The 12,427-nt window shown below is 35.2% G+C and overlaps 1 protein-coding gene across 3 annotated transcripts in view; it reads right to left on the bottom strand.

The window, feature by feature from the left end:
* The window catches only part of caup (caupolican), a 47,202-nt gene extending 37,900 nt beyond the window's left edge, over nucleotides 1-9,302 (bottom strand). Inside the window, exons 1-2 of one of the 3 annotated variants that reach the window (XM_081983461.1) lie at nucleotides 9,011-9,302; nucleotides 6,478-7,223 (exon numbers count right to left, since the gene is read on the bottom strand). In XM_081983461.1, coding sequence (XP_081839587.1) covers nucleotides 6,478-6,684 — 207 coding nt within the window. In that variant the 5' untranslated portion in view covers nucleotides 6,685-7,223; nucleotides 9,011-9,302. The remainder of the gene's footprint in view (nucleotides 1-6,477; nucleotides 7,224-9,010) is intronic. The other 2 variants (XM_081983459.1, XM_081983460.1) reach the window with 2 other exon arrangements.
* Nucleotides 9,303-12,427: the final 3,125 nt, after the last annotated feature.

The raw sequence follows: 12,427 nt of genomic DNA, 5'->3' as shown, positions 1-12,427 counted from the left end.
TTTTCAGGAAAATGACATAATGCATGTCAACATATTTTTTGATGAGCTATCGAACGGTGAATTATTGACATTAAAAACTAGACCACTCTGTATAAATTATATTGCGTCAATCTGTTGAACTGTCAGACATCTTCAAAAGGACTTACATTGTGTTTTCAAGTATTCTCGGAAACTTTGAACCATTTTTGGGAGGTTTTCAACAAATTAGACTTTGTCTGTGCTTGTATATTTTGGATCATTTCAAGCAACTTCGACCAGTTTCCTCACATACCAGACTTCTCACTACAAAGGAACTTCAATGTGTTTCAATCAAAGCCAGTCTCTTTTACAGGTATTGAAGCATTTTCGAATTTTTTTTAGCAAATTATGACTTCTTTATCATTTCAGATTCAGATACCAAGGTCTTCAGAAGGGTTTCCATCATTTTTCATTCGGTTAGAAAAATGAAAAACCTTCAAAAGATTTTCAGCAAATTCGACTTCCTTGGTCTGTCTGATTCAATTATATTAGGAATGTTCCAAATAATTAAATTTAAAAATTTCTTTTTAAGATTATTAAAAGTTTTTTAGTTTGTTTTCAAGCATTTTAAGAAAAGTTTCGGCTGGTTACGACATCATCATCAGTGTCATACGGAAGTAAACTACTTAAGTGTCAAACGGTTTTTCTAAGTGGTTTGGCGGAAAAATTCCCACGTAAACTTCCCGGAATACCGGCGTAATTCAATGTATTTTTTTAAAAGCCGGCGTTAATTCTCATGGGTTAAACGACCATAAAGAGTGACCCTTGGTATGCGGGCAAACAATTTATAAAGAAGGTCAAGACGTGAGGTCCCCCAAGAATGGGCCACAAGGCTCGCAAGGTGTTTGTCGCTTGTTTATAAGGAAGTTATGACTTTAAAGCGACCAGAGAAATTCTCAGTCAGATTGACTCCCAAACCAGCTGGTCGGTATGAAAATGCATTTTTAATCCATACCGAGGAGCCTAAAGGCAGAAAAAAAAACGGAGAATCAATTAAGAGCACCGCGGACGTTTAATTAAATTAATTCGCGTCGTCGTTTTGTTTTTGCCCCTTTTGCTTTCTGTGTGTTCCTTAATTAATTGGCTCCTTAAAGCCCAGTTTAAATGTTAATCGAAGATTTATAGCCGATTGTAAGGGTTCCGAGCTTTAACTGATAAAAATTACAGAGATAAAGGCCTCGATTCTGGTGGGGAGTGAATGAGTAATTTGCCTTTTTTCCTTCTTTGCCAAGAGCAACAGGATGACCTTTGAGGGCCCAACTGCATCTAACAGGTAGTGCGTTAACGGGAGACTGATAAAAACCTGCACTTAAATAAGCCACGTACGTTTTTAGCTGCTAGATAAGTTCGTGATGTGTTGCAACCGCACGCTATAGTGACGATAAAGGCATTTACAGTCATGACAGATGATAATCTGGGTGGAAATTATCAATTTTTTTTGTCCACAATCGGCGATTTTCTGTAAGCTTTCGTGCAACTTAAATGCTCGCCATTGTTCGTTGAAGGTTAAATAAAAATGAAATTAACTAGAAAAATTACCGTGATTATGACCGATTTATTTTTAACTAGCAATCATTTTTGCTTCAATATAGGTGCCTTAAAAAGTGTGAGATAATTATTTAATAAAAAAGCAACTTTTTGTAAAACACTGACAAGCAGAATCAAAATACCCGACCTTACTGGGTGTCTCATTTAAAATAACGGAAATTTGGGGCTTTGAAAAAAATTACCATTATTTGCACCGTACTTCTCTGTGAAATACCAGCAGTTTCATCTTCTGGAAGAGGACTGATTTTTGAGAATAGATCCATCAGAGATAGATTAAACTGACTTTTAAAAATATACAGGGTATGACAAAAAAGCAGAGGTGATGGTAACTTTGAGCAAAATAAAACTTTTACAATAGCATTTTTTCAATCTGAGCCATTGGGTTCAATACACGAAACTAATACAGTTTGAAGAACAGTTTTGCTTAAACGCCCTGAAAAAATGGCACATCTTGTATATTTTAGGTCACTCGACTATGCTTGTCAAGAGTTACAAAGTGCAATACAACATGTTTTTACCTTCTGAGCTGTTTAGGGTTAAAAATACCAATGGCAGCAAATTGCAGTAAAAAACGTTGTCATTACGTTCAAAGCCTTAAAACTCCACCATTTTATATAGGAAGTTGTCAAGAGTTACACAGTGACTCAAACATTGCAATACAAAATGGTTTTGGTTTCCCAGATGTTATAGGTTAAACGTGCTTTTTCCTATAACATGAGAGTCAAAGAACTGATCAAGAAAAATGGTTGTACTGTGTTACTTTCTATATGAGGCTGCCTTAACAAAGCTTCTGTTTTTTGTCTTATTAGAGATGTGGTGTGCTCGTTCGATTGCATCTACATGGATAGATGCAGTCTCTTCCATACAGATAACAATTTGCTAAAAAACCTTCTTAAAGCTTGTCTTAAGTAAATCTACTCACTCAGTTACTAAGTTAATTTGTCGTAAATTACTTAACTGATTCAGATTGTTTTATTATTAATAACTCTTGATGTCTTTGTTCACACAGCACGACTTTTGCTAAGTAGTAATAAATATTAGTAGTTAATCGGATTGAAAATAACATTTCCGAGATTTGTTGTTGTCTTAGGCCCACTCGTCAACAACTCAACACTACATTAACATAATTCAGGCACATTCAGGCGACAGCCAGAAGTACCTAATAAGAGTAATAAATATTATCAACAGACTATCAAACCGACTGACATAAGTCGTACATATGAGGCAGACATATTTAAAATAAGTTAATACCTTTTTAATACCGGGCGTGGGCCGCCATATTTCCATACATATTAATATGGTCGAGCGCCATTGTTCCTAATGGCTCTTAATGTAGTGTTACTGTTTTTATTAAGCCTGTGGTTCTAGTTGATTTCGGAAGGGTTTTCCCACAATTCCCGAGTGGTTCTCGAATCTACACGTGGTCTAAGTGAAAACGGAATATAAAAATGTAATTAACTGAACTTCCGCGGTAGTGGACGAGGCACGTAGTAAACTTCCCTTCTTTCGGACTTGCCACCTGCAGACCTACCGCTAACTAACTTGTTTTTTCGTTATTAAATACTTTTTGATTGAACGTTTTGTGGTTTGATGTAGCAGAAGTCTGGCGCGTGGCTCAAGTTTTTAATTGGATTTTTTTATCAGCCGCCAAGTGGAATTCGCAGTAACGTAAATGCAGCCCAGTAAAAGACATTGTTTTAAGACAGATGTCATTGTGCCAATATTTATGAATCCTTATCAAATCTATCCCTCTTGATCTTTTCATCCCTTCTTCTTCTTTCGTAATATAATAATAGGGATGAAAGTAATATTGTTAATTTCTACAGCTTCCTTTATCCCTTTATGAACTGGTCAAAGAGATTGAAGATACTTTTATTATTTTTTGACCTTTCTTCTTAATCACAACTTGTCCATGTTCAAAAACAACTTTTAGTCCTTTCTGCTCCAGATTTTTCACAGACAGAAGATTATAATTCAAACCTTCACACTCAAGAACATTCTCCATGGTTATTTTTCTCCCATCACTTGTTTTCAGTTTTAAAATTCCTTGTCTCTTTGCTGTTACAGTTTCTCCCTTCTTGGCCACATTAATTTTAATGTCAATATTTTTCAGTTGGGTTAAATACTGTCCTTGATTTGATTCAATTAAATGATGAGTTGCTCCACTGTCCACAATAAATTGTATCTCATTACTAGTTCCACTTGTCATTGCTTCACTATTTTCATTAAAACTGCAAAAAGCTACTTCTTCTTCCTCTGCAATATTACATTTTCCTGCATTCTGATTTTTTGTGTCCCCTTATACCACAATAATGACACTTGTATGGAAAATTTTCACTTCAGGTCGCACCGCTTCTATAATCAGGAAATACATATTTGTAGTTGATGGTCGTTTGTTTATTGGCTGACTTCCTGGATGTCTATATCCTTTTCCAAAATGTTTTCTTTCTTCATCTTCTCTACCATAAAAAGCATGTGGCTGTGATGTGTCTACATTCTCCTCTTTTACCTTTTCTTGTCTTGATTCCTCCATAAGTAATTTGTTTTTTACAAAGATGTTACTTTCACCTTGACAAAAAATAATATCAATTGCATTGGTAACTACTTGATAGTTCTCTGGCATTGCAGACAATAAGTGTGTAACTATCTCTGTGTCATTTATGTTTCCACCACAGTTTTTTAACTCTGAGACTGTTTTCTCAAATTCAAACAGAAATTCACTTAGTTTTCCTTTTCCAAAGTATTTCATGTTTCTTAATTTCTTCTGCATATGTACCTGGTTTGCTATTCCTTGCTTTTGAAAAGTACCTTTCAAGTCATTCATGATTCCTTTAGCTGTAGTTTTGGTTTTCACCATTTCAAGAACATTATCAGCCAATAACTGAACAATTAAATTCCGAGCTTTTATATCGTTTTTATTAAAAACTGCAAGTTCATGTGTGGCTGTTGGTTCCGGAGGATCTTTCTCCAACATTTCCAAAACACGTTGTTGCTCAAGACACAATCTTACTCAAAACTCCCAATTTGAGAAGCCGTTTCCATCAAATGGCTTTACAATTAAATTACTAGGGATTGTCGCCATAATTTGTCTTATCCTTCAGGTTTTCAAAATACGTTTCACAACAGGATAATTACTGCTTACTTTTTCGGTTTTCCTGGACTGGGCTCATAACCTGTTAATTTCTACAGCTTCCTTTATCCCTTTATGAACTGGTCAAAGAGATTGAAGATACTTTTATTATTATCCGAGTGTGCTTATGTCTTTCCATTGTTTTTATGTCAGTAAAATAAAGTTGTATAAAATCTAATAAAAGTATCTTCAATCTCTTTGATCAGTTCATAAAGGGATAAAGGAAGCTGTAGAAATTAACAAATATACCCTTCTTCAGCTTTGCCCTGATCTTCCTCGTTACATGACAACTGTTGGTTGTAATATTAAACTTTGTGAAGATCACGTTTACAACAACTTTCGGAGGTATTATGGTCTGTTTTCGGTTTTCTACCGCTTTTAGTTCTTATGGCAATTAAAAGATGTAAGTATGACTTATCTCAAGCAAATTTAAACCAAAATGATATTTTTAAACACTATTTTCTGGGAAGAATAAAGTATTTAATCCTGATGAAATTTACTTAAGTAATGAGGGCATTAGGAGCCAGTTTTATATAAGTTAAATTTAAGCGTCAATCTGTCAACAATTATTCTGGAATTTGTAAATCCTTATCAACTCTATTCCTCTTGATCTTTTCATCTCTGTTCTTCTTTCGTTGAATTATTCTAAAGGAAGAACAGGGATGAAAGTAATATACCCTTCTTCAGCTTTGCCTTGATCTTCCTCGTTACATGACAACTTTGGGTTTTAATATTGATGACTTTTTCTTGTCTTATCTTGTGGTTTGGTATTCGATTTTTTCTGGTCTAACATCTCCACAAATCCATTTCTGTAGCTTTGAATGTTTCTGTTCAATAAAGTCTTACAGACCAAACCCCATTTTACTGTATTTTCGTTACCTCAATGCTCTTCCTAAGTAATTTTGACAGATGTTGATAAAACTACGTAAGTAAAATTTCCACTAGTTATGAAAAGTAATTCACTGCAAACTAAAAGAAAATTTGGTGATGAAATACACAGTAGAACGTTTTTCAAATAACTAATCATTTCCTGTTTCCAAACCAAATCCCTTACAAAAGGTAAACAATCGGCAATTTTTTGGAATTCCAAAAGTGATACAACACAACAAGCTGGGGAGAATCATTTGAAAAGTTTATGGAATCCCTGGGGTTAAGGGGGTGAAACCTAATACAAGTCTTACTAAGAATCAAATACAGAACATAATCTAGAACTGTCCAGGGTTATGCGGATAATTTCTTGCTGGTTGCATCTCTGTTAACTAATACCAACCTAAAGAAAGCAGGTGTCTATTTATTTTCAGTTAGCAAGAAATGTGATGATTGGTGGAAGATTCTCTTCTAACTGTTAGCTTATAAACAACAACGTTAATTAGGGATGAAAGAACAAATATTTGGCTTAAATTTGTCACCAAAACCTTTTTTATCAATAAATATTATTAACAGCTCTGATGAGAAATGTGAGTTTTTACGAACGTGTAATTTGTCACGTTTCTATTTGATTTCTCTAGCAAATTGTGTACTTTAGAGGTGTTTAAATTTCGTGAAACTAATTATTTGAACATGAATTACACAAGCTTTTTCTATTTTAGTCAACGTGTACTTTAGGCTCGGTCAATACTGGATCCCCCCACTTGAACAAACATTAAAATCGAAACTCGGACCTCAACAAAAGCGCCATTATGGTCTGCAAAACTGTCATTAACTCGTAAACACAGTAGCCCGATTGTTCCGTTTTAATAGTCCAATTTGCCGGTTTGTAAAATGATTTATTGGTGACTTACCTGGTGGGCATAATAGTCTGAAGACATGCCAGAACCGTCAGGGTGGGACATGGTTGGGTGTGGCCCTCTGAGGTCCTCCGCGCCATCCAGATTAGAAGTGTGGTGAGACATGCCCGTAATGTCTTGCGGTTGCATCTCTCCCAAGTGATGCTGCATCTCGGACATCATCATCATCGGGGACACGTGTTGATCCCAAGTTTCTTCCATGTCGTAATTAGATTTCTCTCGCGAAAAACTGTTATTTTCACCTCTCTCTTCTGTCACTCTTTTAGTTTATATTCGTTCCAGTTAAAAACGAAACAACCACTCGGCGGGTGCTTCAGCTGACCCGTAGAAAGCAACGGGCTAATTTCAAAGCAAACTCTTGGACAGGTGAAGTGCTTTACTTGGAACCATTATCCGATTTTTTTTTGCGTTTCAACCTGGTCCCGGATGCGCCACTGTCTCGCTCTGTCCCCAATGCGTACTAATTACCGCCTGTCTCGCTCTCTTTGTCCCGCTCGCTCACTAATCAAGCACCGCGGTATTGACGACCACTTGACAGTCAAGGGTCGTTCAGAACGTCAGTTGCTGCATGATGCCTCATTGTCGCTTTTTGTCAAAGTGGGGCCTCTCGAGGGACCGATCCGGAGCACCACGTGCGACGTATTTGGATCTGTTTACTCAACCGCTAACAGGTGGCCTTTTTGTTGTTTGTGTGTATATGTGAGCTCGCGTACGTCCTTTCGGGACCGTTCTTTCCTCTCCTGAAACAATAACAGAACATGACGATAACAGGACATCGACTGGGAGGAAAAGTCAAGGAGCCACCGGTTTTTTGTTTAGAACTAGAGGAGCGAAACAAGCAAAAAGAAAACGGTTTGTTTGACCGATTTTCAAAGATTTCAGAAGACACCAGATGCATGCTAAACTTTGTATACTTTAGAAGGAAACAGATTTTGATAATACTGTCTGATCTGATAAGTCTGATAAGTTGACATCAAATTAACCACTAAAATCGGAACAAGACAGGATTTTTGTTCTAAACCTGCTACAGCATCCTTTACTTCCATATTATCATTGACACGTGTATAATGTAATTGTTCCATCGATAATAAATAATGCAAGAGAAATAACGAAATTGATATACTCTAGAGGATACTAAAGGTGGTTTGTATTCAAATTAGTTATAACCCTTAGGAAAATAGAGGGGATTTAAACTAGTCTAATAAATTATGTTACATTTAGAAATGTTTCATCTTTGTTATGCATCACCAAGAGCGTTGCCAGCCTATGACCTAGACGAGATCTAGAGGGGGCATCTTGATATGGAATGGAAGATGGTATTTTATTTAAAATTGCAAGAAACTTGTTCAGTGAGACTCACTTCCTGATTATATCAATTGAAACATAATCTCCTTCGGTTTTCCATAAATTTCTCGACCATTTTATTATGAAAATTCTGTGCGTTTTAATGGATACTACTTTTTTGAATTTCTAGGGGGGAGGCAGGGGCAGCTGCTCCCCGTTGGTGACGCTCGTGCATCACTCGTTTTTTGTTAATGTAATTTTATTGCTTATACAGTCTGTTTCAAGTTAAATGTAAAACTTTTGAGCTCCTTTAAAGTGAGCAACAGACATTGTTGGTAAAAAGGACTGTTGAGTTGAAGCTTGGCACTTAAGAGAATATGGTATAAAAGGACCTCAAAAATTTTTGTAGAAAATGTCGTCTTTGAACCTAAAATCTTTCGAATCTTGAATAAGAAGGGTTTTACATATTCGAGAATGTATAGACTCCAGAGCCTTATTTCTTCAGAACAAAATAAGAGACACTTTAAGCGTTTACTAGAAATATTTCAAAATTGCTATGGATGAAATTGGTTATTGGACAACTGAAAACTGTCTTAACAATATCTTATTTTGATGCTTTATCAAAACTAATCATTTTTTTAAAAAAACATTTGGATTATCTAGTCTTACTCCTGGTACTTAATAACTTTTATGGGTTTTGAGATCCTTTCCCTCAAATCCTCACACTGTATAATAATTATTTTTGGTTTACTTACTGTATTTTTCTTACATGATTAATTCCTACAAACCAGCTTAGGATTCCACACGGATTTTAACAATCAATCAAGCGCTAAGCAGGCTTGTTGATGACAAATCTTAAGTGTTTCAGAGACGTGTGGTAATAACTTATGTCGGACTAGGATGTGACATTCCCGAACTAATCAAAAACTTGGCAACATACATAGCAAAACTCGTAAAACAGTCTAGATTATTCAGATTGCAACTTGAGTCTGAATTATTTTGGATTTTAAACTAATCTTTTTTTCTACTTTTTCTGGTGTTTTTATTGCTTTTTGAGGATTAGACTATTATTGACTGTAAAGAACTAGCAGTATAACGGTAACTTTACGGTGATTCTTCTCATACTCATCTAGTTTTTAATACATTTTTAGTTAATTTTATTAGGTATCCAACAAGCGTAAAACCTCTAGCAAAGGTAAAACTACCTGGATTTTCCCCAGGACGGTCCTACGAAAGTTCTTACCTAAAAGACCAAATCGGACTGAAGAGTATCCCACAAAAACCACCGAAAGTGCGAAAAGTTTCAAGAGCGGCACTCACACACTTGAAAGTTTGGAGCGTCGCGACGCGGACGCCGCCACCAAAAAGAACAAACAAAAGCGCGCGAAAGGGTCTCCCGTCCCGACGCACTCAGTCTGCTTTGATCTAATACCCGTTTAGTTTTGGTCTATACGGTGTATACCAATACTGTTATGCTCATATATCGTTTTAACCGCGGTTAGTGTATGGGCCTGATCTAGCTGGGCCGCCTGCGTGCGGCCGAGCGATTTCAGTGACCGCCCCGTGCCGGCGGTTCTACGTCGCCCCCTCTCTCCCCCTTTTAGGCCGCTCAATCCCCCCTTTGCCCCTCGTGCCGTCCCCCGACGACTACGGGCCCGAGGTATAATTAGGTTTTGTGTATTTGATACCGGGTACAGTCAAAATTATTACCCAGATAATCCCCAACTATATCTATATCTTGAAACTACTTCCAAAAGCGTTAAACAGATTCTCTCCATTAAATCCTAGCTGTCAAATTTAAAATCAACCAATTACAGCTAATCTTGTCCTTGTCACGTGATCATTGGTCAACTGTATGTTACAATGCCCTCCGTCTTCGTTTAACCCATTTATTATGTAATGGTACTCCCTTCTTACCTGTAGTGTATATTATAGAGTTATCCTACATTTATATCTATATCTTTATACTACTTGAAAGTGTTAAAAGGATTTTGTCTCTTCTTCTCATTTGTCATCTGTAGAGTCCAAATTTCTAGGAATTTTTGCTTTTTGTAAATAATCAAAGCAACCAACTTTTGACATTTAATCTTCTGAGAGACAAAAACATACCAATTGTCTGTTGCAAAATTAGTAAGTATAAATTTACAAATTTAAACTGACCAAATAATTTCCAAATGCTCCAAAAAAATGTAAAAACATTCCAAAATCTTATAGAAGCTCCAAAATGCAAATGCAAAAGTTAACAAAACAGCCTAGAAGATTCCAAAAGCTTTTAGTCTGTCTAAAATATTCCAAATTTTCTTCAACTAGTCTAGAAACTCCCAAAAGATATCAAAACAATCCAGAAGCTTCAATATGCTCTTTAAACTGTCCAAATACTCCTCAAGTAGTTTAAAAAGGTTTTAAAACACTACAGGAACTCCAAAATGCTTCCCAAGCAGTCGAAAGCCTTCCAAAACGGTCTAAATGTTTCCAAATACTCTTCAACTAGTTTAGATGCTCCCAAAAGATATCAAAACAGTCTAAAAGCTTTCAAAACATTTTAGAATCGTCTAAAAGAATTTCCAAATGCCTCTAAAGTATACCAGAACCTTCAATATGCTCTTTAAACTGTCCAAATACTTTTTAAGTAGTTCAAAAGTAGTTCTCTTTTTTGATAAAAATAATTTAGCTTTTAAGCGCTTTTTTTCCAATTTTAGTGCTTTTTAATCCGGTCTCTAGTTATCTGTCTGTACTGACACATGTCACTTACAATTTCTTTCTATGTCTTCGTCTAACCCATTTGATATGTACTGGTACTCCCTTCTTATCTGTATATAGACAAGTTATTGCAAGTGTTTATGTAAAAAAACACCATTTACGCAATTATACTTTAAACCGTTCAGTGTGAATGATACTATAATTGTATTGTCACATTGAAAACCACACTCAACCTAAGCTTACACTCATTTTTCTAATAACTTGACAACAGTATCATACTTAAAATAAGGCCAAATTTAAGCAAACTGTCAACTTTTAGTCCAACATTTACCATACAGAATAACCAAAAACCCAGTACGTCCCTGTTACTTGACTGCCATTAACGATTTTTTTAGTTACAACCAAAAAAATCAGGGCCAAACTCTTCCTGGTTTAGGAGGCAGAAATTTCCAAATTTTGTGTTGTCAGTGAGTACAATCTGCAATTTGAGCTTATAAGGTACAGACTTGCATTTCGACTCAGTACGTCCCTGTTACTTGACTGCCATTCACGATTTTTTTTACAAACTGCCAAGGCCTATACCTAGTTACCACCAAAAAATCAGGGTCAAACTCTTCCTGGTTTAGGAGGCAGAAATTTCCAAATTTTGTGTTGTCAGTGAATGCAATTTGCAATTTCATCTTATAAGGTACACTCTTGCATTTTGCCTCAGTACGTCCCTGTTACTTGACTGTCATTAACAAATTAAAAAATAAATTACACTTGCCTACCCTGTATTAACAAGTCTCATTTTTGTCAAATCCCCGATTGTTAGGCAAATTTAATAAAAACAAAATGATAAACATTTGGAATACAAAACATCGTTTTCTATAAAACTGTACAAAACTGCATGGTGGTATAAATAAAGGTGCAAAGTTCCCCAACACAAAGTTCAACTCATTAAAATAAATTTTCCCATTTTATTGACCAGCTCAAGCTATTTTAATACTACGTTTCACGACTAAATGCTTTCATACATTTAAAGTACAGTCATTGCATTTGTCATAAAATGGTTGATTTACCTAACTTAATCATTGGTCAAGACAGTAAAACAAAGAAAAGTATCAATGGTTTTTATAAAAAGAAAGTGTATATTTTTTTTGTAACAAATTGCTGTAACAAATATAACTATTGGAGGTGAAGTTTGATGAACAACTTCAGTTATAAAAATTAAGAAAACTTATATGAATGCAAATTATTGGGGATAAAAAAATACCATTTAGTCACTTCAAAAGAACAAAAGTTAGGCAATATTCCACTAATAGAATACACCAAATAAATTACTTGGTACCAACACAAAAAAATTGATCAAATATTTATATGTCAATATTACCAATGTGAATTGCAATGGCCCTGGACTGACAAGGCTAAAACTATGCAATTTAGGAACAATGTACATAAACTTTCACAATTAAAAATAGCATGTTTTGCAGTTTTTGGACATGCTATTTTATTTCCCTTGTGGTAAGAATTGGGATAATTTATACGATCGTTTGATTTTACTTTTATTGGAGATTACGTTCAAATAATTGCAGGTTTTAGTGCAATTAAGATGCTTCTCCAATAATTGACACTTTTTTGTCATCAACTTAATTGAGCGATCAAACACCATAACTGCAAAGCAATCTACGTCATTTTAAAATCAAGTAGTTTAAATTCTTTCTTCTAATACGTACTTATATTAAAATTTGGTGAATAAATGTGTATTCCAAGATTCCTTACATAATAAGATAACATGCTTGCAATGAATTTTCATTTCATGATAAAGCAAAAATTAGTTTTTTTAAGTTATGTACTTACTCAAGAAAAAGGCACTGATAGTAACAGAAACGGTTTACATACCAATGCTAGTGTATTTTGTGTTACCAAATCAAAAAAAAAAAACAGTTAAGATACAAGAGCTCGAAGTTACCATGCAAAA

The sequence above is a fragment of the Ips typographus genome, linkage group LG7, assembly GCF_016097725.1.
Source record: "Ips typographus isolate SLU linkage group LG7, UJ_Ityp_2.0, whole genome shotgun sequence".
NCBI classification, from domain to species: domain Eukaryota; kingdom Metazoa; phylum Arthropoda; class Insecta; order Coleoptera; family Curculionidae; genus Ips; species Ips typographus.
Note: the sequence above shows the minus strand (reverse complement) of the source record. Positions and strands in the feature narration are given on the sequence as shown.